Consider the following 25,185-nt stretch of genomic DNA (forward strand, 5'->3'; position numbering starts at 1 on the left):
AGATCTCTGTTGTTGAATTATATATTTTGCCAACATCAGAGCTAATTGAACAATGCAGAACTCCGATCATGCAACTTGGGACTGTATGGTATGCTCGGAATGAGCTGAATTTATATTATGTGCGGAACTCGGATTCATCTCGATTCCCGTTCCATTTCATCTACACAGCTACATGGTTACGCGATGTTCTTCAGGGGTACCATCGGTCAGTACCCACCAGATCTTGTCCAGATTATTCTAAAACAGGAACTTTCTTAGGATGATCGCGTGTTGTTCCTTGGGGGTGAGTTCCCACCAGTTTATACATTAACCACTTGCGTAAATCGTACGGGCTGCTGACGCGTGCGATTTACATTCAGGTCGAAGATATCCATGCGCTGGTAGCCACCAACGACATCGTGGTACTGTTTGCCCTCGATGCAGTCCTCCAAACTCACATCGGCGTACAGGATTCCCTCCGTCGCCTGTAGGAAATCGGTCGGTTGGCGGGTGGCATCTTCCGCCATCGTAAATCCCGAAATCGGCGCGCCCGTCGGGTCGAGAAACATGGTCGCCGCCCGTTGTGATTGCTCCATGACCTGCCGGAGATACGGTGAGCCAGACGCAATGATATCGATCGCATCCCCTCCCAAGACGCCCGCCGAGAGAACCCCGAAACATTTCGCTTCGAAGCAATGGGCAGCCGCACGGATGCGGTTCGCGGCGACATTGTCGTAGTTCGCTGTGGCGGTCGCACCGGGCTGTGGATTGGACTCTCCCAGTGCGGATGGGGATGGCACCCGCGTGGGCCAAATGGCGGGCCAAGTGGAGATATGGACCTGCTCGCCTTGAGCCATGAGAGCGTATCTAGCCAGCGGATTGGTGTTCTCGCCACAGATGAGGGCCCCGATTTTCCCCCACTCCGTCTCCGCCACCCGCAATCCGTGACCGTCTCCGGGAGACCAGGTCAGCTTCTCAAAAAATGTGGGCACAAGCTTGCGGTGATGGATAAGAACATCCCCACGGTTGCTAATGATCATATTCGAGTTGAATAACGTTGCCCGGCCCGGTCGAACCCTCTCGGAAAAGCCGATGCTGACCACCACATTGCACTTTTTTGCAGTCGCACGAACCGCCTGCATCTCCTCTCCGTCGGCGTCAATGGATTCGTGGGCCATCCGCCGGAAGAGATCATGGTTCTCGGTCGGTGGGCGTAAAGCACTCCACACGGGGAAGGCGGATATGAACGACTCTGGGAAAACGACGAGATTGGCCTGGTTTCTGGAAGCCTGTTCAATCAAATGAACGGCCTTGTGGGTGGTCTCACGGGCGGCGAGAAAGACGGGAGCGACATGGGCCGCGGCGAGTCTAAGGGAGGACATTGTCGGTGATCAATGTCATGACTGGGGATTAACGAGGGGAACAAAGGCAGGAGGGGGAAAGCTAGGTGTCTTCCATGGGATCGAATATATCACCTCGACGTGTAAGAGGTATGATATGTCAACCAAAGATGAGCGACTGGAGGGATGTTGGGAAGGACGTCGAGAGATGGGATATCAAGCCCTAAGCCCTACTCTGGTTCCCCGGTCCGTTCCGTTTCCCGCGGTTTTCCCCGCAATATCCGTTCCCATTCTTTCTACTGGGTCTACTTGAAGAATGATAGATCTACTACTACTCCACTCTTGAAATTCAATAATTTATGTGGCTACATATCGCAGATCAATATATCCCACCCCTCCCATCATCCCCTTTTTACGCAAATACTTCAATTCGAAACAACGGTGGATTACCTGAAAATGTCAAAACGTACCATAGCTCCCCTCATCCGGAAATACAGCTCTTCTCGGGCACATATGGATTGTCCGGTGAGAATATTTCCTTTGCGACGGCCAAAGAATCATGTTCCTCCGATGCCGCGTTGGTTAGCGCAATTTCCGGACAACCTGGATAAAGTATTTACGGCGTATATCGGAGTCCAACAGCATCCCGGAGCTCAGGCAGAGCTTCCCCAGTGCCACGCGGCCATTGAGCTTTGGTTGTCGCAGAATCGGAACACTGCGCCGGCATCGGTGGAACGCTTTCGAGTTCTTGACGGGAACGATGCCCCCAAGTCCCTCGTGTTCGCTTGTTACTGGAATGATGAGATCAAGTATCAAGAGGGAATCAGACGACTAAATCTCAGTCGGCTACACAGAGAGCTTGATCCTTCGGACCAACCGGCGGTTGGTCTCTGGTGTGAACGATTTATCAGTCACATCCCTCGCTTGGAAACCAACTATACTGGAACTGACTATCTCCCGGGTCTTGCCCAGCTACCCGGCACGAGTACCAAGGACCACTCATGTACGGCATATTGGGGCGCTGCGCGGGATCGAATCCCCGATTCGGCCTTTGACCTCTTCGACCGGGACGGAGGTTCTATCGCAGCGGCATTTCCGGACCCCGTCCCGTCCTCAGTAGGCAAGCACTTGACCGGCACCAACTTCCAGAACATGGTGCATATCCGATCGGGTCAATTCTGGGACAACTGCGATGAGGATGAGAAGCGTTCATACGAAGAAAATCTGGAGCCGACTCTCCGGGAGGGGCTATCGTATCTATGGCAGAATCCCACCACATCCGGTTCGATGGCTCTGAGGTACTTGCAAAACGTCCCCAATTCATCGCCCCAGTGGTCCGGGCAATCAAACGAATCCTGTGTGACCGGATTCTTCACCAGTTTGGCGGATTTGGAGAGTTGGGCAAAGCACCATCCATCGCACCTGGCAATCTATACCGGTGCGATTCGCCATGCGAAAACCTTCGGGGAGAAGCGAAAATTCCGCACGTGGCATGAGGTGTCGGTGTTGAAGCGCGGCGATGCGCACTTCGAGTATGTTAATTGCCTGCCTGAAACGGGAATGATCAAGAGTGTCTCGCTCAAGGAGGTTAGCGATTAATGTCTGGATATGATTAATATACATCAACCCACATTCAGGATCGGGGGCATTATGCGGAGCCGAACATGATGTAGAGCTGTAGAAGTCTGTGAACGAACCAGCCTCTGTAAAGTTTTCCTATATCCGCTAAACTTCCATCCTGCAGAGGCTATGATCACGTTCTGGATATGTCACATATTAACGATGGTCGTTTTCCGACACTAAGTAAACCTAGTTGATAGAAGGTCGGAAATATACAGGCATATCCGAATATCTCGAGCCTCGATCCAATCGGAGGTGGAGGGATATGGCTTCACATCCACGGTTGGGCTCTCCCCTCAGCCATGAGCTTGGCAAGCCTTGACTCTTCAGTGACCCCAGATTCTCTAAACGTGGAGGTGGGGACATGGGGACAGTGATATCAGCAGAGCCCATCAGCTGGGAGTCCCATGAAAGGCGCCAACCTCCGCATGTCAAGGCCAATGTTCTATTTAGGGCATCCCTTCCAAAGTCCACTACAGATTAATTGAGACATCTGGAGTCGCAATGGCAGACACAACCCTACATGGCAAGGAGAATACCCACCATGTCGAGTACCTCAAGGGTGTCGGACAATCATCCACCCAGTATGCCCGATTTGGTTCTTTCGCCAAGGTTGACCCGAAGGAGATCACGTTAGTGAGAAAGATTGATCTCTACATGATGGTTTGGTCCACCCAATGCCTCTGGGACTTATGCCCATTTCAAGTCTTCTCAGCCGACTCTTTGGCTGATGTACTTCTTCAACTTCCTCGATCTCAATGCACCGAGTCATCGAACTTAGACGTGACGGGAACACCTGAACTCAGTCAGAAATGGGCCTTCATCATCCGCTCCTTGGGCTCAACAGGCCTTCCGAAACCTATTTTCTAAATGCACGGAGCTTGTAGAGCCAACTACACCACAAGTAACCGGCGTCGACACAAGCAATTAAAGCCAGGAGTATCAACAAGAAGAAAGTGGATATTGGAACAGCCGAACTCGGCCATAACGTGATTTACGACTTTGCCAATGTCAGACGCCTTGCCGCGCATCTGTACGCTCTCCGTACAGGTGACGCCTATAGAGCAGAAGATGAGTTGAAGGCAATGACTGAGGTGATTGACAAGTATTCGAGCTTTGTGCCACGAAAGAGAGGACGCCGAGACTATTGTAGGCTCACTTATCACAAATCCGTCTTATGTTGCTAACAGACTCTTCCAGGTATTGACCGGAGCCACCGGTTCATTAGGGGTATACATCCTCTCGAGACTTATGCAACACGACTTTATCAGGACGATATACTGTTTGGTACGTGCCGCAGACGCAAGCAATGCTTTTAACGTATCCTTTCTAGCCTAGCCTCGAGAGAGCTGCCATGCTCAATATCTCCAAAATCGTAGCTTTGCCCTCTCAGCTCGGATTGGAAGACAGCTATCTCCGTCTGTGCTTGGGGAGCTCCGTCGATCATTCACAGAGATGATCCATGTTGCTTGGGCGGTCAACTTCACGCTTGGTGAGCGCAGTTTTGAAGCGCAGCACATCAGGGGAATCCACAAATTGATCAACCACTGTCTCTCTAGTGAGAGACCCTCACCAGCAGCGTTCTACTTTTGTTCCTCGATTTCAGTCGCGGCCGCCACCCGTCTACCGGCCACTATTGCGGAGGCACCGATTCCTGAGCTATCCTGGGCACAGAACATGGGCTATGCAAGATCCAAGCTCGTCGCAGAGCGGATTGTCTATGTGGCCGCTAAGCAGACAAGTATGACTGCTAGAATTCCGCGGGTGGGACAGAATGTCGGCGATAGCATGACAGGCAAATGGAACGCCACCAATGCTATTACACTATTGCTCTAGATGGCATCTATTTTGAAATCATTGCCAGCGGTGGATGAGACCATCATAGCTTCCAGCGGATATCGTGGCGAACGCCGTTCTACAATTGAAGGGGATCAACCCCAACGAGAACACAAAAAAGTTGTCCAGCGATTCCGATGCTTTTTCCACGTACAAAACGCGAAGACTTTTCGGTTGGCTGAAGATCTATTGCCGGCTCTTCGCCGTTCCGGGCTAGAGTTTGATGTTCTACCCAAGAGGCAGTGGGTGCAACCCTTACGGAGGGTGAACAGGATCCGCGCAAGAACCCAGCCATCGAGTTGCTGGACTTCTCCACAGACAAATATGATAATGACAATCCTGGTCGCGTGTGGCTTTCTTTTGAGATGAAGACCCAAGCGGCCAGTCCGGCACTCAGTGGAGGTGTGGAGCTGATTGAGAGTGGCCTAGTGGAGAAGTTCATTGATGTACTGCGGCGTAATGAATGGCAGAGTTGAGATCATGCTGTCGATCCGCAGTTACCTATATTTGGTCTTTTGGTTCCCTCCTCTTCTTTCTTCACTTGACTTGTAGTAAGCATTATTAATAGAAAGGGTAGGGTTACCGAGAAATTTATCCTGAACCGTAAGGCAGAAACATTTCTAGTTGTTGTAATTCAGAGGAAGATCAATTGTTACATTTTCTCATCGTAAACTTGAGGGTTTATATACAACATGAACATTAGGTTGATTGGAAATCAATCTATTTCCATACGGATTTTATTCCGTAGATGAAGCTCTATAGTTTACTTGATCGAGCCTTGGTTCACAACACTAGTGTGTGGTCAGGTGACAGGGTCCAATATAAGAATTGGGAATCGCCCCCACGGTTTCTCCTCCACTGCTGCCAAAGATCAGATACATCGCGCTTCATTCTTCTAATTGTATCGTAGGATCAATTGTCTCAACGCGGAGCTACACTCCAATTGGTTCAAATCTGATTTCAAATCATGTCCACCACGCAGATCCCAGGCCTCCTCCGGCCCGTGGTTGCCCTCAATGTCTGGACCTTTTTCATGGAGATCTGGATGTACAAAGTACGCATTCCAGTCTTCACCAAATTGAACTTCCCGAATACAATCACGAAGCCTGAACTCGACAGAATGACACCGGCCAACGTTCGGTGGAAGGCGGACAACTACAACCACCTCATGGAGCAGCCCACCCAGTTTTACGCTATCGCTCTGGCATTGGCAGTGGCAGGTGATGATGACCCGGTGAACCTTTTCTTGGCGTGGTCTTATGTGGCTGTCCGGATTACCCACAGTCTGGTGCACTGTACGACCAATCATGTTATGACGCGCTTCTCGACATTCGTATTTTCGTCGGGGATTTTGATGGCGTTGACCGCAAGAGCTGCGTTGCTGGTCTTCTGATTGTTTGGATGGAAGAGTTATTGTACACAGTACATACAGTTGGCTTGTCGCTTGAGGTCTGAGGAAACCTGTGTAGGCAATGGCGGATGTAGTATATAGAATCTCAACTCTCAATTCAATCCACAATGATACAATGTCCGTATCGCACGATCTCATTACAACCTAGCGATCGGCAATCCAATAAGCAGGTCCTGGGTAATTTAAATTGAGCCGAGGTTGTCGTTAATGCCGAGAGACTAAGTGGGTTCAATGTCAGAATGAATACGATGCCACTGGCAGCCATGCGCTCCCTCTGTTCTACTGAATCAAGGGCTTACGTCACTCACGGTATTAGCTTAAGTTCAGTCATTTCAGAAGTGGACCGCTTTTTTCCACGGATTGGAGCGATAGACAGAGTATCAGCTTCCTTTTCCTTGAGATCCTTCCCAGTGTCGCTCCCTCGCCGCCAGTAGGTTCTGTGGCCTTGGCCTTTAGCGTCAATGCTAATGAGTAACCCTGGGAAGTCCAACCAGCTAATCCAGATAGTGGGTTCTTAGACAGATCTTTTCCAAACACCCTCTTCCCTATTTAGTCCGAGCTCTATCCTAGACCTAGTTTCAATATATCAGTCATGGTCAAGTTCAATGTCTTCAATACCCACCCTTTCTGTTTCTAGGCAGAAGTCCCCACCGCCCGTGCCATTTCCGCCCAGGGATGCAAAGTTAAGACCTAGCAGATGGAAGCACTCACCTCTTCAAACTGCTTGCTTTTTAAGCTCTCGGCTCATTGATCCAGCGCCTTTATACCGGGTGTCTTGGATAAGTCGGCGGATTCAGGCTCATTAGTACTAAGATTCCTGTTCGGCAGTTTGCACACCGTCTCCGGGGTTGTATAGGCGGTCAATTCGGTGTTGGTTCCCAGAGCAAATGCTTCAGTCGCTGCCGTGTCGGTCACGTCTCGGCTCAAATCATCGACTCTCTTGGTGCAATAACTTTCTCTCAGGGCGTCTATAATTGGCTCGAGCTCCGGTCTCATCGCCACGGCGATTTGGGCTGTGGCTTTCTCGAAGTGCATATATTGCAGGTAAGTGGTCACCGTGCGATCCTGGTAGAGAATGTAAATCTTCTGTGCCTTGGATTACTCTTTGCGTGAAGCTGCTGCCCGCCCGATTGTAGGATAGTGTTCAGATTACTGTGCCTCTTCTATCCAGTAGTTTTGATAGAGGTTCAAACCGGTCGCACCACACCCGTCGTGCATAGTAGAATCTGGGTTGCCGAAGTGGGTTGTTTATTGAATGTCTCGGCCGCACGGCCGCAATGGTCGTTGTTCATGTCGGAGCGGATAATAGTGTAAGGCAGGCCCAGCTGGTCAAGAAAAATCTCTATTATCCAGAGCTCTAAGGACCACATAGCGAAGATTAGCATCCAGCGATAGGGCTTCTCGAAGAAATGCTCCTTATCCATAATCCGTAGCAAACATTGGGAGCTTGACGCAATCCTTCCTCTCTTCGGACTTCTAGCGCTTAATTGCAACGAGCAGGTTCTTGGACTGTCGCGAGTGCTCATCATGGACCTCCCTACAATTCTCCAACTCAATCGTTATCATCTGACATGGCGGTATAGTGGCCCGCATAAGCCGAGGTTCTCTTTCACCATCATGCTCTAGCTTGTGTTTCAGGCAAATGTTTTCGGGCAGCCGCTGTCATGGCGCTGGCAAACCGCCTGATTCCGGCCACGACGTCGGGGCCTACAGTAATATCAGCCTGCTTGTCGATGATCAAATAGTTGATGTTCTTGCAGGCCAGCTATTGAACCAGAGGTCTGGCCGTGAGACGCGGAGGCCAGCACTCGTGGAGTTTCCTACAGCCGCTTCCGCCAGCATGTTCAGCACCTGCTCCTTAACTTTCCTAACTTATGACACTGACTGCACCCGTCAAGGATAGTGTTGTCGAATCCGATCACATCGCGGCCGAGTACGTCTTCCAGGACCCCCTTCAGCTACGCCATGGATCGTCCCAGATCTCCCTCTCTCGCTACCCTCCTATGCTCCGCCGGATCTGTGCCTGTGTCCTCTATATCTAGCTTCAGCTTGACACCAATGGGGATACCGCCCATCCGCACCCATCGTCCTGTGAGAGGCTCCTGGTAGAAGATTAGTAGTAGAACGAAACTATTCTCCCGGTTACCCTTGCTACGGCCTGCCGCCCCTCCTAAAGGAGTATACTAGGAGCTTCTACGCATGTACCAGATTCTAAATATCTATCATTGTGTTATCGAGGCTTCCAGCCTTTTGCACAAGAAACTGGGTGGTGTCCGGCCTAACAATACGGGCGTTGTACCAAAGTGTGACCAGAGGCAGAAAGTTCTTCGTGGTATCGTTAGACATGCCGACGTTAGGGATCGCTGTGCCTAACCAGACATACTTCAGTGGCTGGCTGTGGGAAATTCACAGCATATGCGACGCACCCGACTTAAACTCCCCATCTTCCCCTATGAAACCCCGTCGATCATTCTTAACTTTCCATCGGTTACCGTACTCCACCAAAAAGGGAAGAAGTGGATTCTCGGTCTTAAATAGGCTTTGGAGCTGATTGGCTGAACTCAGTCTGAAAACCCTCAGCCAAGTTCCCAGGGACATCCTCATGCTTTTCTAATGTATGCTTGGGATAGTGCACGCCCTCGATTCCCATTATTTTACCATCCTGGGGTCATATCCTATTTTAATCGACATCTCGACTATGTCATGTATTAGCAATCACTAAATTGAATATTATGGTTCCCCACAATCTGTCTGGGAACAGATCCTGGATCAGAAACATGGAGTCTTCCGCACATGAAAGGCCATATCCGAGGGAAAAGGCCGAGGGCTAAGTGCGAGCATAGGGATATATATACGGATGATGATACTCCCGTATCATCGAATAGAAATACCGGTGGAACGTAGGATTAAGTATGATAATTAGGTTAATGTGAACAGTTTGGATCTTACCAGAGATTTTATTCACGGACAAAAAGCAGCCAATCTCCAAATGCCTAAGCGCACGCGCCTGAGCGCTCGCCCACACGAGTCTGTTTACTCCGCGTCCCCTAGTCTCTCGCTCAGCTTCGTCTCCACTATACAGAAAGGAGTGTAGTTCCGAAGATTCCTAAGGATTTCGAATAATTCCAGCGTCGAAGAGCGAGTCAGGTCCACTTAAAATATATCTGCAGGATAAGATATATCTAGAATAACGAATCCAGGATTAGCAGACAGGGTCAGATAAATCTTAAACAGCGCGAGCGAAGTGAGAGGACACTGAAGGACGTGAGCCAGTGCGCCTACCAAGGGAGGCGGTGCTGGAAAACAGTGACTTAGGCTATAGGAGGAGATTAGATCTGAGGCTTGGATGAGGCCAGGAGAAGGAGATTAGACAGGGCAACTTACCTGATGTGGTGAGATTTTCGCAGTATGAAGGTGACAAGACTAGTGATGACAAGAAATAAGCTCAAATGAGTACTGAGATGTGGAAATGGCAACTCAGATCGCGTTGTTGAGGTTGTGATTGTGAGATAGTGGGAGGAAGAAGAAAGTGGGAAGTCGAAGTCGGGCAACCTGAGGGAATAAAGACTGAGAAGGCAATGGACGATCCTAGTAGGTGTCCATATTCACTGATATTCCTAATCGGGTTGTATAGAAAGGTATTGCGTGAATAATACTGGTTTGACACTGGTTGATTGTATTAATTGGTGGAAAGCGGGAGCGGACCACATAATAAATAGAACTTCCACCCTCAATTCGACGATGCCACTGACAACCATGCGCTCCCTCTGTTCTCGCTGTAAGACAATCTCTCTCCAGGACCTCCTCCTGAAAGGACTCCCATTATGGAGAGAGTCTAACCAATCGCGTGTGTCTTTTAATATTCCGTGGTTTTCATGTCTCGGTGAACTGTCCGCATCATCGGGTTGTGTATTATGCACATTGGTCCGACAAGGGTTAGAGGCTTCTTTCAAATATGAAGCTGCACAACAGGAGGCAAGCGGGGAGAGCCCCCCCTCACGATCCCCGGAAATAGAACCTCTGGGCAAAATAGACGGGTACCTGGACTTCCCCATGGTCATGTCGTTACAAGTATGCGCATCTCTATCTAATGAGGACGGTGGGCACAAGCCCCGACATAATGACAAGGCCAATGTCATTCTTGTCGTCACCACCTCGTCAGGATTCTCATGGGGGTTGACTCTCCGAGCAGAGATTTGCGTAGCCACTGGTTATGGTACGGGAAAACGCGATCATTCTTCTTCTGACATTCGACTCGATCTTAATCCTTCTTAGACGACCCCTTGGCAGATGCGATCCTAGGTCGGACTATCGCGGCAGCTGCGGATGGGGAGCAGGCATTTTTGGTGATCGACTCGTGGGTGAACTCGTGTATCAATGAGCACCATACGCATTGCAAGGAATCTCCACAACCACCACGACTACCAACACGAGTGATAGATGTCAGCTCCCCGGAGCTCGATGTATGGACAGTATGTATCCGGGACGACCAGAATAAGGAGGATCACACCGGTCGTTATGTTGCATTAAGCCACTGCTGGGGCAAATGCCTTCCATTCGCGACGACAACCGAGAACCTGGAGGACCGTAAGCGGGAAATCCGCATCAGTGACATGTCTCAAGTCTTCCAAGAGGCGATTCTTATCACTCGTCGGCTTGGGATCCGATATCTCTGGATCGATACACTTTGCATTGTTCAGAACGATCGACACGACTGGCAGGTCGAGGCCGGGAGAATGGCAGCAGTATACATGGATGCCTTTCTGGTGATCGGAGCGTCAAAGTCGAGTGCCGATGATCAAGGTTTTCTTTGCCCTCGAGAACATCGGGCTTCGCTCAGTTTTGTCGAATCCCCTCATGCGGGACCCGTCAGTTCTTTGAACTTATCCCTCCTCCCTCCAGTCGGTGAGCGATGGACATCTGGCCAGGATCCGGTTTCACCGGAGCCACTTCAAAGCAGAGCCTGGTGCTTGCAAGAGCGGTATCTGTCCCAACGCATCTTACTGTACGGTGCGAGGCAGCTCTTTTGGGAGTGTCGGACACTAAGCCAGGCCGAAGATGGTGATGTGAGGCTTGGTAATATCCATAACCTGGATCGGCTCAGAAGAACAGCGGCGATTGAGAGGTCCGTATTCGGCCCTCGTCCGAACGGCGACTCAGAAGTTAATTATCGAGGGTGGTATGAAATGATTGAGGAGTATACACAACGGTCAATCTCGATCCAGTCAGATCGGCTCCCTGCATTATCCGGTGTGGCAAACGCAATGGCGCAGAAGTCGAAGGACGTATACTATGCTGGGCTTTGGAAGAAAGGACTGATCGAGGGTTTACTATGGTCTGGAACAAACCGCAAGGAGCCACTCATGAAGCCAACGGCATATCGCGCCCCATCCTGGTCTTGGGTTTCTGTCGAGGGACCAGTCAAATTTATTGTTTACCATTTCATCGACCGGTGTAGGTGGAAGCGTGCCATCGCAGACTATGAGCCACTGGCGACATTCATTGATTGCAATGTGGAACCAGACAGCCCAGATTTATATGGCGCTGTCCGCGGTGGCTATCTTCGTCTGAATGCACCGCTCCTGTCTATTGAGACTATTTGTCCAACGGACCATAGCTCGCCGTTCTCTGAAATGCTGCTACTGCCCCTGCGGAACCCTGTTGTAGATAAACTGGTGAAAGTCGATGTTGGACATGATCAGTTCTTTCTCCAAGCCGGTTTTGATCTCGATTCTGAGCCACTATTACTTCAGGAGCAACTGTTTGTTCTCCTTCTTGCTCGCCTTCCAGATGGCAACACTGGGTTTTCTCCCTTCATAGACCATCGGTTTGGTTTGTTAGTTAAACGCACCGAGAAGGACAACGAGGTCTACGAACGAGTTGGTATTATCGACTCGCCAATCCTACAAAAGGCTACCTACGGGGGGTTCTGGATGATCATTCTTTGCGTTCTCGAAAGCTTGCTCCGGTTTCTGCAAAGGCTCTCAAAGTCTGAAAACAGGTCTTCTATCTCTAACCTGACCCCACGGCTGTTTGTCCCAGAAAAGGCCCTAACTGAAGAACCTGAGGAAGAGATGCCTGCGGACCCAATGCCCGAACTAGAACAGTATTCAGTCTCGATTACTCTTGTCTGATTCCATTTTCTTCCGAGGGATACTCTTGTTTACTAGGGCGCTGCATGTATTGGCAGCGCTGTGAGAGGTTTGCTGGAGAAAATTTTGCGACGCATCTCGTCAATATTAGAGGCTATTATATGCAGGGACAATACTTGTTCCCTGAACTAGCAACTTTTCACCCCCCGGAGAATTTTTGTTGCTATCTCACGTTGTCAATCCTGTGTCAGACGAGTAGGCGGAGGGGCCGAGCGGTCGGCTGTGATCGTCGGCGAGGTATTCAATCTTGTCATGTGCATTCCGCCGGTATCGTATGCTGTTGCGATAGATGATCTAGATCCTAAGAGCTGACCGTTTCCGGCTGGTGTGATGGTTGCGATCAACAAACATTGCTGCGGCCGGATTGCAGACGGCGGAGGCCATTATTCATTAATCGAAATTAAGCACCGATCCCTTCTTAGTATGCAACATGCCTAGTTAGCGTTGACAGTTGGAATGATTGAGGTTTCAATCGAACACCACTAGTTCAAGCTCCATTCGGATGTATGATGTCCATCGATGTTGTTGTTCCAGTTCAGTTGTACTTGAAGGCACACCCAGAAGAACAATATCCCCGTTCCAACATAACACGATCAAGACCGGAATATTCGGGCACGTAGTCAGATGTCGATGAGAATATATATATTAGATTCCGCAAGGTAGTGTACTAGGTGCACTATCATTACCAAATCTCCGACAGTCGTGAGGCTGGGGTGGTCAACTCGGGCCAAGTTTATAGTATCTGTCGCGAGATCTCATAGTTAAGGGGAATGAATATATATCTCTTTCTCCCGAGATTTCATATTACTAACTTCTCTACCAAGAAGACACGTAAAAGAGACTACAAATATTGCAAATGTATGTATCTATCTATGAGTTTCTTTGATTTTTCCCTACGATTTTACCTATATTATACAAGAGATAGGGGACCTTTAATTGAGACAGACACGGTCATTGGGGGTTCAACCTTGCAGAACCGCGAGCCCTATGCCTTAAGCATACATCTTGAATAGGAAATCCACTAACCATGCCTGTGACTTTAGTAGTAAAATGCCTTCGTCCTCAAGAGTAGGTCGCCATCCATCTATCCATACACCAAAGACATGGGGTAGACAACACTCACATCCTCTGTACCTGAGAGGTCGAGTGTACATTAACCCGACATGCGGGGTCTATGATTTCCAAGACTTTCTCCCCCCACGATTTATCCATGAATGAGATTCGACGGGTGGAGTGTCTCCCCACTTAACGGGACCTCGGGGCGAGTGCCGAGACATCAAATAGGATGTCTATCTGCCGCCGCGGTACTATTTATTGATTCCAACTGTTCTGTCGCAGACGAGTGGGATCCCAGAAACGCTCAATTGGTCGCGGAAATGACATTGGACATCGATTACGTGCTCTCCCACATTACCCAGGAGGACAAAATCGCCCTTCTCGCAGGTTTTCTCCACCCTTCCTAATATCCGAGAATCGGAACTAAAAATTAAGCAAGGGATCGACTTCTGGCATACCCACCCCATCCCGGAGTTGAACGTACCGTCCATCCGCTCTACCGACGGTCCAAATGGCGCCCGTGGAACGAAGTTCTTCGCAGGTGTTCCGGCCGCCTGTCTACCTTGTGGGACTGCTTTAGCTTCTACCTGGGACCAGGATCTGCTGCGCAATGCGGGAATCTTGCTAGGGAAGGAATGTTTGGCAAAGGGTGCGCACTGCTGGCTCGGCCCGACTATCAATATGCCGCGATCGCCGCTGGGCGGCCGGGGGTTCGAGTCTTTTGCGGAAGATCCGCATCTCGCCGGGGTATTGGCGGCGGCGATGATCTTGGGCTGTGAAAGCACAGGGGTAATCTCCGCGGTGAAGCACTTTGTGGGAAATGACCAGGAACATGAGCGGAGGGCTGTGGACGTCCTGGTCACCCAGCGCGCATTGAGAGAGATTTACCTGCGACCATTCCAGATTGTAGCGCGTGATGCCTGTCCAGGGGCCCTTATGACTTCCTACAACAAGATCAATGGGAAGCACGTCGTGGAGAATAAGGCGATCCTGGATATAGTCCGAAAGGAGTGGGAGTGGAATCCGTTGATCATGAGCGATTGGTTGGGGACGTACACAACGATCGACTCGATGAATGCAGGATTGGATCTGGAAATGCCGGGCCCGTCGCGATATCGAGGCCGATATCTTGAATCTGCTGTACAGGCGAGGTTGATCAAGCAATCTACGATTGATGCCCGCGCACGAAAGGTCTTGGAATTTGTTGACCAAGCCAGCAGAGCGCCCGTATCTGCCGTGGAAACCGTGAGGGACTATCCAGAAGACCGGGCGCTGAACCGAGCCGTGTGTGGCAACAGTATTGTGCTTTTGAAGAACAAGGATGATATTCTACCCCTACCCAAGACACTCAACAAGGTTGCCCTGATTGGCTCGCATGTGAAGACCCCGGCAATTTCTGGGGGTGGAAGCGCCTCTCTGGAACCGTACTACACGGTGTCATTGCATGATGCCGTGAACGAAGCCCTCCCGGACGCTGAGATAATCTATGAGCCAGGCGCCTATGCGCATAAAATGCTTCCAGTGATCGATCGACTCCTTAGTAACGCGGTGATGCGCTTCTATAACGAACCGGTCGGAACGGAGCGGATATTGCGCGCCACACAACCGATATCGAAAACTGCCTTCCAACTCATGGATTTTAATGCACCCGAGCTTAACAGAGGCCTATTCTTTGCGACACTAACCGGCGATTTTACACCCGACGTTTCCGGTGTTTGGGACTTTGGCCTGACTGTCTTTGGTACCGGTAAACTGTTCATCAATGACGAATTAGTTATCGACAACGCTACACATCAGACCCGAGGAACGGCGTTTTTTGGCAAAGGAACCATCCAAGTATTGGGAAAGAAAAAGCTCAATGCGGGGCAAATATACAAGATCCGAATCGAATATGGCTCTGCGAATACAAGCCCTATGAAAGCAGTTGGCGTGGTACACTTTGGTGGGGGTGCGGCGCACTTGGGAGCATGCTTACATATCGATCCAGCGAGGATGTTGAAAAGCGCGATTAAGGCCGCTGCAGAGGCCGACTTTACTATTATCTGTACCGGATTGAATCACGAATGGGAATCTGAGGGATTCGATCGGCCGCACATGGACCTCCCACCCGGGGTTGATGCGTTGATCGTGTCTGTGCTGGATGTTGCGGCAGACCGGACGGTGATTGTAAACCAGTCAGGGACACCGGTGACGATGCCTTGGGCTGCTCAAGCAAGAGGAATTATCCAGGCGTGGTACGGCGGGAATGAGACGGGCCATGGAATCGCGGATGTGGTCTTTGGTGATGTCAATCCATCCGGTAAACTACCACTCTCATGGCCAGTGGATGTAAAGCATAACCCGGCCTATTTAAATTATGCCAGTGTTGGAGGAAGAGTGCTGTATGGTGAGGATGTTTATGTGGGATATCGATGCTATGAGAAAACTGGACGGGAGGTGTTGTTTCCATTCGGGTAGGCTCCCACTCTCTGGTATTGGAGTGTGTCTAATAATACAGGCACGGCCTTTCATATGCAACATTCACTGTTTCCCCCGATATCGTCTTCTCCCACAAGGTATTCAACCCCGAGAAGCCGCCCACTGTTGCAGTGCAAATCAAGAATACCGGTAAGGTAGCCGGAGCACAGGTCCTCCAGCTGTATATATCCGCACCTCATTCACCTACACCTCGACCGATCAAGGAACTGCACGGATTCGCCAAGGTTATGTTGCGCCCAGGAGAAGAGAGGACGGTCCGTATTTCCCTGGACAAATACGCAACAAGTTTTTGGGACGAAATTGAAGGCATGTGGACAAGCGAGGAGGGAGTGTACGAAGCTTTGATTGGTATATCAAGCCAAGAGATCTTGGCGAGGGGGACATTTCGGGTGGACAAGACGCGTTATTGGCTTGGATTGTAGCGTGGAGTTGGGCATCGCATAAGACCCAGTACGGGATAGGATGGTCGTGTCAGCCTGCAGCGATGTATGGGCTTGGCAACAATTCACCGGATAAACCGAATCAATTTATCCAGAGTTTAAGTTAAAGCTGTGGGGGAGCGTTATATCCCCTACGCCCATCTAAACACCTACAATCCGGGGTATGGAGGTGATCCACTTTCGGGGACGACAACTGGTCCGTTGAATACGGCTTGGTTTCCACTGCCTGATGCTCGTTTTTAGGCCTCTCTTAGCGTCCAGTCATGGAGCTTTCCCCGGATTAATTGCAGAGACACCTCCAACAATTGGTGGGGAATCACCCTATAATTGCCGTAAGGGGCTTCATTGCCGTTTCTATCAAGGGTCTCCTTCCATCCCTAAGTAACCCCCTAGCGAATGAGAGGGAGTGGGTTCACCGGTAGTTAACATAATCCTTCTCGTGTATGGAACGGTTTCTTCTTGGCTGTCTGGTGCCGGGACTGGACTGACAGAGTAAAAGTATAAAGACGTTTTTGCGTCCCACCTTCGCGACATTCCAGAGTACGCACTTGGCCAGCAGTCACCATGGTTGTAGTAGGAAAGCAACGTGAAGAAGATGTGTCCGAGCCCGTCCTGGCCAACCTATTGGCCAATGATCGAACGCCTTGGTACAAGAAGCCTAACCTGAGACATTTGTACTTTATCCTCTTCCCCGCCTGTATGGGCATTGAGATCACCTCGGGGTTTGACTCCCAGATTATCAATACCGTGCAAATTGTGTATACTTGGAATAAATGTGAGTGCCTCACCTATGTTGAAGATTGACTGCTGACACGATCCGCAGACTTTGGGCACCGGACGGGTAAAATCGTGGATGGGAAGCCCCAGTATGAAATTGAAGCAAACCTCAAGGGCTTTTTAGGAGCGGCTTATTCCCTAGGAGCCATCCTTGCTCTTCCCTTTGTACCATGGATCAATCAGCGCTTTGGAAGAAGATGGACCATCCTGTTCGGGTCTTGCATTAGCCTGCTGGGTGCGCTCCTGCAGGGGCTCGCGAACGGAGGTATTTGTCTTGCTGCCTACCCAGAAGAATACATGCTAACCTTTGATAGTCGCAATGTATATTGTCGCACGCATAATGCTGGGCTTCGGTATTCCCTTTTGCATCGTGGCTGGATCGTCCCTCATTGGAGAACTCGGCTATCCCAAGGAACGACCGATCCTCACCTCCTTATTCAATTCTTCGTATTTTATTGGCCAGATTGTCGCTGCCGCTGTGGGCTTAGGGACCGTGACTATCGCAACCGACTGGGCGTGGAGGATCCCATCACTCCTCCAATTGGCGCCAGCAATGATTCAGGTCATCTTTGTTTTGTACGTGCATGGAGTTATAAATTGCGACACTCCGGCAACCAGATGCTAATAGACGTAGCTTTCTACCAGAGAGTCCCCGATATCTGATCAGCAAAGACCGGCGCGAAGAAGCTTTTGATATCTTGACTAGATATCATGCTGAAGGAGACCGCAACTCCGTTATCGTGCGCGCAGAGATCACCCAAATTGAACAAACTATTAAACTCGAGCTCGAAGAGGCCAAACAGAGCTGGTGGGATATGTTCCGCACTGCAGGCATGCGGCGTCGAATGCTCATATCCGCATTTCTGGGCCTGTTTACCCAGTGGTCCGGAAATACCTTAATCTCGTATGTCCCCACCCGGGTGACCTGGCGATTGGTGCTGATGATGTGTAGATATTATCTCAGCGATTTGCTGAATATGGTCGGGATCACCGACGGAGTGATCAAGTCCAAAATCAACATCGGCATTGCCTGTTGGGGATTGGTCTGCGGAACGGCTTTGGCTCTCACCGTGCCGCGGTATAAGCGCCGAACGATGTATTTGACTTGTGCGACTTCGTTGCTTTGCGTGTACATTGCTTGGACTATTTCCATGGAGCGGTTCATGACAACAGGAGTCAAGGCAGCGGCGATATTGACTATCTTTTTCATTTTCTGCTACTCTCCTGCATATAACCTGGGTTATAATGCTCTAACATACAGTATGTTCCCTTCCACGTCTTAGTAGACGCTCACTAATGATACAGCTTACCTGGTGGAAATATTCCCCTACTTTGGCCGCTCCCGGGGTCTCTCCTGGTTCCAGTTCTATGGTCGTGGGGCCGGTTTCTTCGCCACATATGTCAATCCCGTCGGACTCAAGAATATTAGTTGGCGATGGCTGTTGGTCTACTGCTGCTGGTTGGCCTTTGAATTGGTCTTTATCTACTTCTTGTTCCCGGAGACGTCTGGACGGACCTTGGAGGAATTGTCGTTTAGTATGTTTCTTTTTTTCCCGTTCGTGATCAATGATTCGGCTAACTGAATATCCCAGTGTTTGAGGGTAAAGAGAAGGCGGATGAAGTGGCTGCGGCGGTGCACAAGCAGATTGGGGCGAATGAGAAGAAGGAAGGTCAGGTTTAGCGGTTTGATTTATGACGCCTTATGATATTCCATTTTGCAGGTCTCTGGTGCGATATTGCTGAATTTATGAATTACTAGTGATTCCTGATTTAAGGCTTTTTTTTTTTTTTTTTTTTTTTTTTTTTTTTTTTCTTTTTTTCCCGGTTATTCTCCTAGGCTTGCTGCTCTCGCGTAGTCAGGCAAGTTGGGTGTACTGACTGCCTCTATATCAGGGCCTTAATTCCACGTTTTGGGATCACTGCCTATGCAGCTAGTAGAGGCTCTGCGAGTGTACCATTATGCAAATTTAGCCCCAGAAATCATAGATTAAGCGATCAGCATTGTTGGCTCCGGGCGAAAAATGCCGCACATCCACGGTCCCATCGTATCCGAATTCGTGGACTCGTGCTAAAGTAGCTGAAATAGCGGATCTTGGCAGTGGAAATGACTGAAAAGAACATCAGTTCACTGTTTAAATACAAGCTTCATTCCACCAGAAGTGTCAGAGGAGCACGGCTTCGTCGATTGGAATAGCATGTTGGCTTCGAATCTCCCGGTCGTGGTGTTAGGGCTGGTTTTGTGTCTCCAATGGGTGGCTGCGCGGCGCCCACTCCAACCCATCGGGATTGATTTGGGCCTTGAATTAATATTTGTATCCAATTTCCGCTCTGAGATATACTCTCCACTGATTAGTCTCCAGCATGGCTTCGTATGCCCATGCATCGGATAACGTTTCTGTGATTACTATGATCAAAGGTGATGAATATACTCCCAACATATTTCTCCTCCGGATGCTGTTCGCGCGTGAGTACGATATTGGATGTCCCTGGCAGAGCTCAGCGCAATGGGCCATCAAAAAGCTGTTTTCCACGCTCAGTAAAAAGCTGATGGTGATGACGGGGATCGATGATTTACTGGAGAAGCTAGCGATACAGGACTCGGTTACGCAGTTTGTGGCAAGCAATCGTGTATGTGGGGTTACTTGCTCATCTTGGATACGATGAGGAAGTGAGCCTAGGAGATGTCAAAGAAGGGTTAGTGGACATGTTGCTTCAACTCAAGCAGAGGACTGCCACGGATAATGATATCAATATTAACTATCCAATCGTCGCCGTCCCCGACTTCTTTAACCAGACCCTTTGCGACATGGTGATGGATGCAAGTAAAGACCCAGGAATACGCATGGCGGTCCGTCCAGCTCCGAGAACGATTATGTCTTCGTTCACCACCACATCTACGTTGACAGATCCCCCTGGCCTGAACTCTCTGGTCTTAGACCATGGGATGTTTTATCTCGATCTGCGCACGATGCACGATGGCGGGAAAAAGGAGCAGGATTGCACTAAAAATCACCTTTTTCCTATTTTAAGATATGGCAGTTCGTATATTGATCGAAAAATCACGAACCGGCTCGTCGATCGTGTAGAGGAGCTGAACGTTGAGATCGTAATTGGGGCCTCGCAAATGGACTCTGGGAGCCCGTTCGGAAGGCCCGATTTCTGATCCGGGAAAACATAGATTAACATCTGCTGGGCAGCAACGATGATCAGTGTCGTTACCTGGACGAGTACCCTCTTTGTCTGAATGGCTGGGGATCTGGAAACACTCGGGCGGTTCTGTCCTGGGAGGAGGACAGGCTGCGGAAAGTGATTTTGCTGCGACACGGGCTTCTAATTTAAGAGTATACCTGTCTAGTTAGAGATGTGAGCAATCGCCTGATAAGTAAAGTTCTCTATAGTGTCTAGTATACTTAATGACCGTGAAAAAGCTATCCGTTTACCTGAGGCTGCCAGTAACATTGAAACACCAGAAACCATTGGCCGCGTCCTGTTGCTGACCTGTGGGTACTGACGGTCATTTACGGGCCTAGGCAGTGCGTGAGGTTCTTGGAGAGCGCATTGAGATCGTCGGAGGTTCAAAGAAGGACTTCTCGCTGGCTGCGTTTGGTGCAGCTCGCGGTGCGTTGGCGCAAAAAATCAGTGGGAAAATTGTGCCCCTATGTCCAAGGCTTCTCAGAAGTGCCGTAGGAGAAATGGGAAATCTGATGTACTTGATCATGAGCTCTAAGATGGTGCCATCCAATTAATAATTTGATTTGATACACCAAGTTGGATGTATCTTCACGCAGGGAAATATCTCGAAGGCGCGTTCCTATCCATTGGAGCCGAGTCATCTCAGTCGTGCCCGACCTGGCTGTGCGGCTCGACATGTCATATTATATCCTTTAGCATAAGCATAGTGTACTTTATTTACTCCCAGAAGCTTTCAAAAACCGCTAGAATCATCATAAGGTGCAAGAGTGGGGTGCTTAAACTGTGAAACTAATTTACATATAATGATTCAGTTGAACCGTCTCAAACTACTCTCTGGAACGCCCATACAGAGGGTGTAGAATTTCATACTCACTTAATTCGTACCATAAACAGCTGTCTAGAAAATGCAATGACCCCCCTAGCTACTCTTCCTTGAGACCCGTCTTCGTCTCGGTATGCTCCTCACTCAGCGGCTTATTGACAATGAACACGCTGGCAACCACCGCAATACCGGCCATGCAAGTGTACATGATCCACAAGTTCTGTAAACTGGAGGAAAAGGCGTCGGCAACGGTCCGAACCTTGGAGGGATCATGGATAGTCTTGATGATCTCTGTGCTAGCAGCAGCCGAAGCGCCGGTCAGTTGTTCGACTATTTCATCCATCAAGCCAGCTCCCTGCAACATCCTCCGTTCCTCTGCCATGCTGTTTTGAAACACAACACCCCCCACAACAATGGAGATCGACATGGCGAGAGTTCGGATAAAGCCCAGCATCGCCGTGGCACTGGCTGTGTCATCTTGCGAGACCACAGCTTGCAAGGCGATCAGGGGAGGCGCGAATAAAATGGCCGATCCTGCTCCGCCAATCACCTGGAAGATAACCAGCTCTACAAGAGGAGAAGTTGGATTGAGGCGAATAAACAGGCCAGTTCCGAGGGTTAAAAGGATAGTTCCTATCCAGATCTGTTCCACGTATTTGCCGGTTCGATGGATTAACCAGCCAGAGATGCCACTGAACAGCCCTTCGGCGAGAACTAAGGGGAGAACTAATAGTCCCGATCGCATCGGACTTGCTTGCTTCGCTGATTGGAAGTATAAGGGCAGCCAATACTCGCACGCGATGAACACCTAGACATGATCAGCTCTATATGTTACTTCTAAAAGCCGAAACTCTACATCATTGCGGAATTTGCAGCACGACGGATCCTCCTGTATCGCCGAAGTATTGACTCACCGCGCCATGGAAGAGAGTAACCAGTGATACAGCTATACTTGATCGGTTGTTCAAGATCCCCAGAGGCATAAGAGGATATTTGGCAATACGCTTCTCGCCATAAAAGAATACGATCGAGAACAGAGAACCGAATACAATAAGGCAAATCACCTGCGGAGAATTCCAGGCAAATGTTTCGCCTCCGAAGTTGAGTCCGAGGAGGACCATCAAGGTAAAGCCAATGACAGACAGACTTCCGAGCCAATCAATTGCTTTCAAACCATCTGTCACCTTTGTCTTAGGGTTATGGACATCCAGATAGAAGAAAAGCAGTACGAATGCTAATCCACAGATGGGAAGATTGATCCAAAAGTTCCATCTCCAGGAAACATATTCCGAAAACACACCACCGAGGATCGGCCCAAGACCACCGGAAATTGTCCACATGAATTCGAGGATGCCCATATACAGACTTCGGTGGCTGGAAACCGGTCAGAATCAGCATTACTTTTAGCAAGGTGCGTCACAGAAACAAGGTAGGGTTGCTAACCGGACGCTGAAGAGGTCTGAGACGACAATCATGACTAGCTGCAAGAGACCACCTCCGGCCACACCTTGCAGCGCTCGGCCGGCAATTAACATCTTCATGTTTACAGCGGCAGCGCAGACGATAGAGCTGAGGAAGAACCAGAGAACCGCAATAAGTAGGATGGGCTTGCGCCCCCATATATCCGATAGCTTGGCCCAGATTGGGGCCGCTGCAGCACTTGCAAGTAGATACGCGCCCCCAACCCATGTATAACCACTAGCAGAATGTAGGCGCGCAGAGATTGTCGGAAGTGAGGTAGAAACGATAGTCTGATCTAAGGCCGCAATGAAGAGGGAGAGCTATAGAACGTGGGGCTCAGCCGCTAAGATTGAATAAAAAAAAGATGTATAACATGTCGGGACAGCAACAACTTACACATAGAGCCAACATGATAGCAAATATCTGAATCTTTCCACGCTCTACCTCAGGCTCCTCTAGCGCATATGAAGTTTGTTGACCAGCTGTATCTTCATCCCGGCCTTGCGCAGGACTCTCCCTGACTCGTGAGAGCTCAATTCTGTCGTTAGCCATGTTGCGCGATTAAGCCTAACAATGCTCTAGTATTAGGATAGCTCATAAAGTGAAGTTGGCTATGTGTAGGTATTCAGTAGAAGACAGGGTAGATTAATGAATGACCTTGTTGATGGGTCCCTAATACGAGGACCCATCGGGATTACCAATGGGCAATTCAATCTCCGGCTTTCGGCATTTCCATGACAGATTTCGACGGGTCCAGACCCGAGAACACATAATCAACTCTTTATTCTTCCTACTTTCCCTGTTCTCTTCTGGCAACCGTGGTGTGCAGGTGCATCGTGACCTAGTAGTATAAGAGTTGCGGAATTGTTCTCCGCACAGTAATATGGGCTACTGAGTCTTAGGGAGACGAGTTATAGCTATGTATTGCTTTTCTCTTAGTCCTTCTAGAATGCCCATTATTATGATCTTAAAGCTCAGGGACAATAGGGTCTAGACTGATAGACACACGACAACTCTAAAGGATAGCCAAGAGATCCAAACAACAGTCTCACTATTCTATTTGCTAGGAAACTATGACTTGCGCTCCTTGGCGGTGGGGCGCAGCACTTAGGTCCAAACTGCCAAAACCATTGATTGTTGTTCTCAGTTGGTTAGTACCCGATGATATAGGTATAGTATGAGGTGCGGCACATTAGTAACCATCGAGGCACAGACCATGAGCGATGTATCGGGTGTCTAATCCGAGCGTGTTTCGATCTCATGCACTCCGCTGTTTACTCTGGAGTTTAAGCCCCTTCATCATCCACTCGTCATATAAAAGCTCGAGGGCAGATGGACGTTCATCGGGGTCTCATTGTAGTGCCATTCGAAGCCATCGCAAGAACCCCTCCTTATCATCAGCCGTGATATCGGTAGCGAGACCTTCTAAGGTCAGTTCGGGAATAGGAGCCAGATCCTTCCAGTTGTTTAGAGGTTACCTTTAATTCTCTCAACTGAAAGAGCGTATACTGCTGACATATAAAAGATGGCTTAGAAATTAAAGAATACCCTTTTCATCCCAAAACACGGTACTCAGATCACTTTGCTGAGGAGCTTAGGGGGAGGACGACCTAGGAGTGCAACTAACTCTGCGAGATTCACAAGGTCATCAAATATCACATCGGAATTCTTTCAATGTATCAGGTTATGGGAGCAGACAATATCCCAGGCCTTCAATGAGTGACGAGGTTAATGGCCGCATAGTATTAAAGGGCTTAAACGCACGTACAATCATGGCAGCATTCCATATATCCACCTCGCGGTCCCAGTTTGCCTTGAGGATCACTTCCGTTGCTTGATAGGGATTTGGCATGATGATTTCTCCATGCTCCTCTCCGTCATCAACTCGAGCCCCACCAAAGTCACTTAAAAGGGGTATCCCATTGCGTCATGGGAAGAATGGCGAGGTATAAATTTTCCGCTCGTTGAAAAATCTTTTTTGGCGATGGAGACTTGTTCTCCTTCTCTTCGAAACTAGCGAGCGCTGTTTTATCTGGCGCGGGCATGAGCAAGTTATTCGGCTGGAGGTCTATCAACATTAGGTCAAAGACTTCACTCCTGATAGAGACCTTACCGGTATCGATAACACGGGGTACGGAATGTAAAAAACCCAGGCCAATAAGCAGCTGCCGAATACATGCTTTCATTCCTTCAAGAGCCATCATTCTGCCCAGAATCCACTTTGATACATCGTTTGCGCTTATGTCTAATGGTCCATGCACCAGGCATAGGTATTGTCCCTTCGGGCCTTTATTGGAGAAGTGAGTCAAAAGCTTGCAAATGCAACTTTTGCCCGGGTGATCGTCCCCGTGCAGTGGATCCAGTCGTAGATGTTCAACTTGTGGTTTCTTTCCCGCTTTACCGGCCAGGTATATCTTCAGAGCCACATATTGTGAGTCGTTGGGAAGTGCCTTAGAGCAGAGGTCCAGTATGATGAGGACATTACTACCATTCAACGCACACATACAGGTGGGGTCGTTGCAAGTGCAAGTAGGCCACGAGAAGGACCAAGATTCCGACTGCTACGGGGTACTCGGGTGAATATAGAACTAAGCGCCAAATGTTAAGGGGGATTGGTGGG

General features: G+C 49.5%; 11 protein-coding genes across 11 annotated transcripts; 7 read left to right on the forward strand and 4 right to left on the reverse strand.

The window, feature by feature from the left end:
• Positions 1-28: 28 nt before the first annotated feature.
• Positions 29-1,541, reverse strand: BDW43DRAFT_260401 (carbon-nitrogen hydrolase family protein). Its single transcript, XM_032040203.1, has one exon. It carries the CDS (start codon positions 1,359-1,361, stop codon positions 300-302), a length of 1,062 nt encoding a protein of 353 aa, XP_031905818.1. The 5' UTR covers positions 1,362-1,541; the 3' UTR covers positions 29-299.
• Positions 1,542-1,648: 107 nt separating this feature from the next.
• Positions 1,649-3,062, forward strand: BDW43DRAFT_260402 (phenylacetaldoxime dehydratase family protein). The gene has a single exon (XM_032040204.1). The coding sequence runs from the start codon at positions 1,776-1,778 to the stop codon at positions 2,916-2,918; it is 1,143 nt and encodes a 380-aa protein (XP_031905819.1). The 5' UTR covers positions 1,649-1,775; the 3' UTR covers positions 2,919-3,062.
• A 381-nt stretch (positions 3,063-3,443) lies between these two features.
• BDW43DRAFT_305868 (uncharacterized protein) lies at positions 3,444-5,251 on the forward strand (the record flags this gene model as incomplete). Its single annotated transcript, XM_032045885.1, has 5 exons — positions 3,444-3,744; positions 3,864-4,088; positions 4,140-4,226; positions 4,333-4,680; positions 5,013-5,251. 5 exons carry the CDS (start codon positions 3,444-3,446, stop codon positions 5,249-5,251), a joined length of 1,200 nt encoding a protein of 399 aa, XP_031905820.1.
• A 310-nt stretch (positions 5,252-5,561) lies between these two features.
• BDW43DRAFT_260404 (MAPEG family protein) lies at positions 5,562-6,383 on the forward strand. Its single transcript, XM_032040205.1, has one exon. It carries the CDS (start codon positions 5,743-5,745, stop codon positions 6,166-6,168), a length of 426 nt encoding a protein of 141 aa, XP_031905821.1. The 5' UTR covers positions 5,562-5,742; the 3' UTR covers positions 6,169-6,383.
• Positions 6,384-10,239: 3,856 nt separating this feature from the next.
• On the forward strand, positions 10,240-12,320 carry BDW43DRAFT_305872 (HET domain-containing protein; the record flags this gene model as incomplete). Its single annotated transcript, XM_032045886.1, has 2 exons — positions 10,240-10,402; positions 10,462-12,320. 2 exons carry the CDS (start codon positions 10,240-10,242, stop codon positions 12,318-12,320), a joined length of 2,022 nt encoding a protein of 673 aa, XP_031905822.1.
• Positions 12,321-13,714: 1,394 nt separating this feature from the next.
• Positions 13,715-16,294, forward strand: BDW43DRAFT_296359 (beta-glucosidase H; the record flags this gene model as incomplete). The annotated part of the gene is made up of 3 exons (XM_032044193.1): positions 13,715-13,781; positions 13,834-15,847; positions 15,892-16,294. 3 exons carry the CDS (start codon positions 13,715-13,717, stop codon positions 16,292-16,294), a joined length of 2,484 nt encoding a protein of 827 aa, XP_031905823.1.
• A 185-nt stretch (positions 16,295-16,479) lies between these two features.
• BDW43DRAFT_260413 (putative MFS sugar transporter) lies at positions 16,480-18,857 on the forward strand. The gene is made up of 8 exons (XM_032040206.1): positions 16,480-16,753; positions 16,812-17,087; positions 17,136-17,354; positions 17,404-17,665; positions 17,724-17,993; positions 18,042-18,349; positions 18,395-18,625; positions 18,682-18,857. The coding sequence occupies exons 2-8, from the start codon at positions 16,877-16,879 to the stop codon at positions 18,768-18,770; spliced, it is 1,590 nt and encodes a 529-aa protein (XP_031905824.1). The 5' UTR covers positions 16,480-16,753; positions 16,812-16,876; the 3' UTR covers positions 18,771-18,857.
• Positions 18,858-19,450: 593 nt separating this feature from the next.
• BDW43DRAFT_296361 (uncharacterized protein) lies at positions 19,451-20,816 on the forward strand (the record flags this gene model as incomplete). Its single annotated transcript, XM_032044194.1, has 7 exons — positions 19,451-19,717; positions 19,755-20,230; positions 20,287-20,395; position 20,430; positions 20,518-20,589; positions 20,624-20,739; positions 20,769-20,816. The coding sequence occupies 7 exons, from the start codon at positions 19,451-19,453 to the stop codon at positions 20,814-20,816; spliced, it is 1,089 nt and encodes a 362-aa protein (XP_031905825.1).
• Positions 20,817-21,204: 388 nt separating this feature from the next.
• BDW43DRAFT_296362 (MDR family MFS transporter) lies at positions 21,205-23,117 on the reverse strand (the record flags this gene model as incomplete). Its single annotated transcript, XM_032044195.1, has 4 exons — positions 21,205-21,912; positions 22,019-22,478; positions 22,548-22,885; positions 22,962-23,117. 4 exons carry the CDS (start codon positions 23,115-23,117, stop codon positions 21,205-21,207), a joined length of 1,662 nt encoding a protein of 553 aa, XP_031905826.1.
• A 1,020-nt stretch (positions 23,118-24,137) lies between these two features.
• BDW43DRAFT_305877 (uncharacterized protein) lies at positions 24,138-24,417 on the reverse strand (the record flags this gene model as incomplete). The annotated part of the gene is made up of 2 exons (XM_032045887.1): positions 24,138-24,233; positions 24,334-24,417. The coding sequence occupies 2 exons, from the start codon at positions 24,415-24,417 to the stop codon at positions 24,138-24,140; spliced, it is 180 nt and encodes a 59-aa protein (XP_031905827.1).
• BDW43DRAFT_72400 (uncharacterized protein) lies at positions 24,258-25,183 on the reverse strand. Its single transcript, XM_032050434.1, has 2 exons — positions 24,679-25,183; positions 24,258-24,633 (listed from the first exon to the last, which is right to left on the reverse strand). The coding sequence occupies exons 1-2, from the start codon at positions 25,067-25,069 to the stop codon at positions 24,467-24,469; spliced, it is 558 nt and encodes a 185-aa protein (XP_031905828.1). The 5' UTR covers positions 25,070-25,183; the 3' UTR covers positions 24,258-24,466.
• Positions 25,184-25,185: the final 2 nt, after the last annotated feature.

This window comes from Aspergillus alliaceus, assembly GCF_009176365.1.
Source record: "Aspergillus alliaceus strain CBS 536.65 unplaced genomic scaffold BDW43scaffold_2, whole genome shotgun sequence".
Classification (NCBI taxonomy): domain Eukaryota; kingdom Fungi; phylum Ascomycota; class Eurotiomycetes; order Eurotiales; family Aspergillaceae; genus Aspergillus; species Aspergillus alliaceus.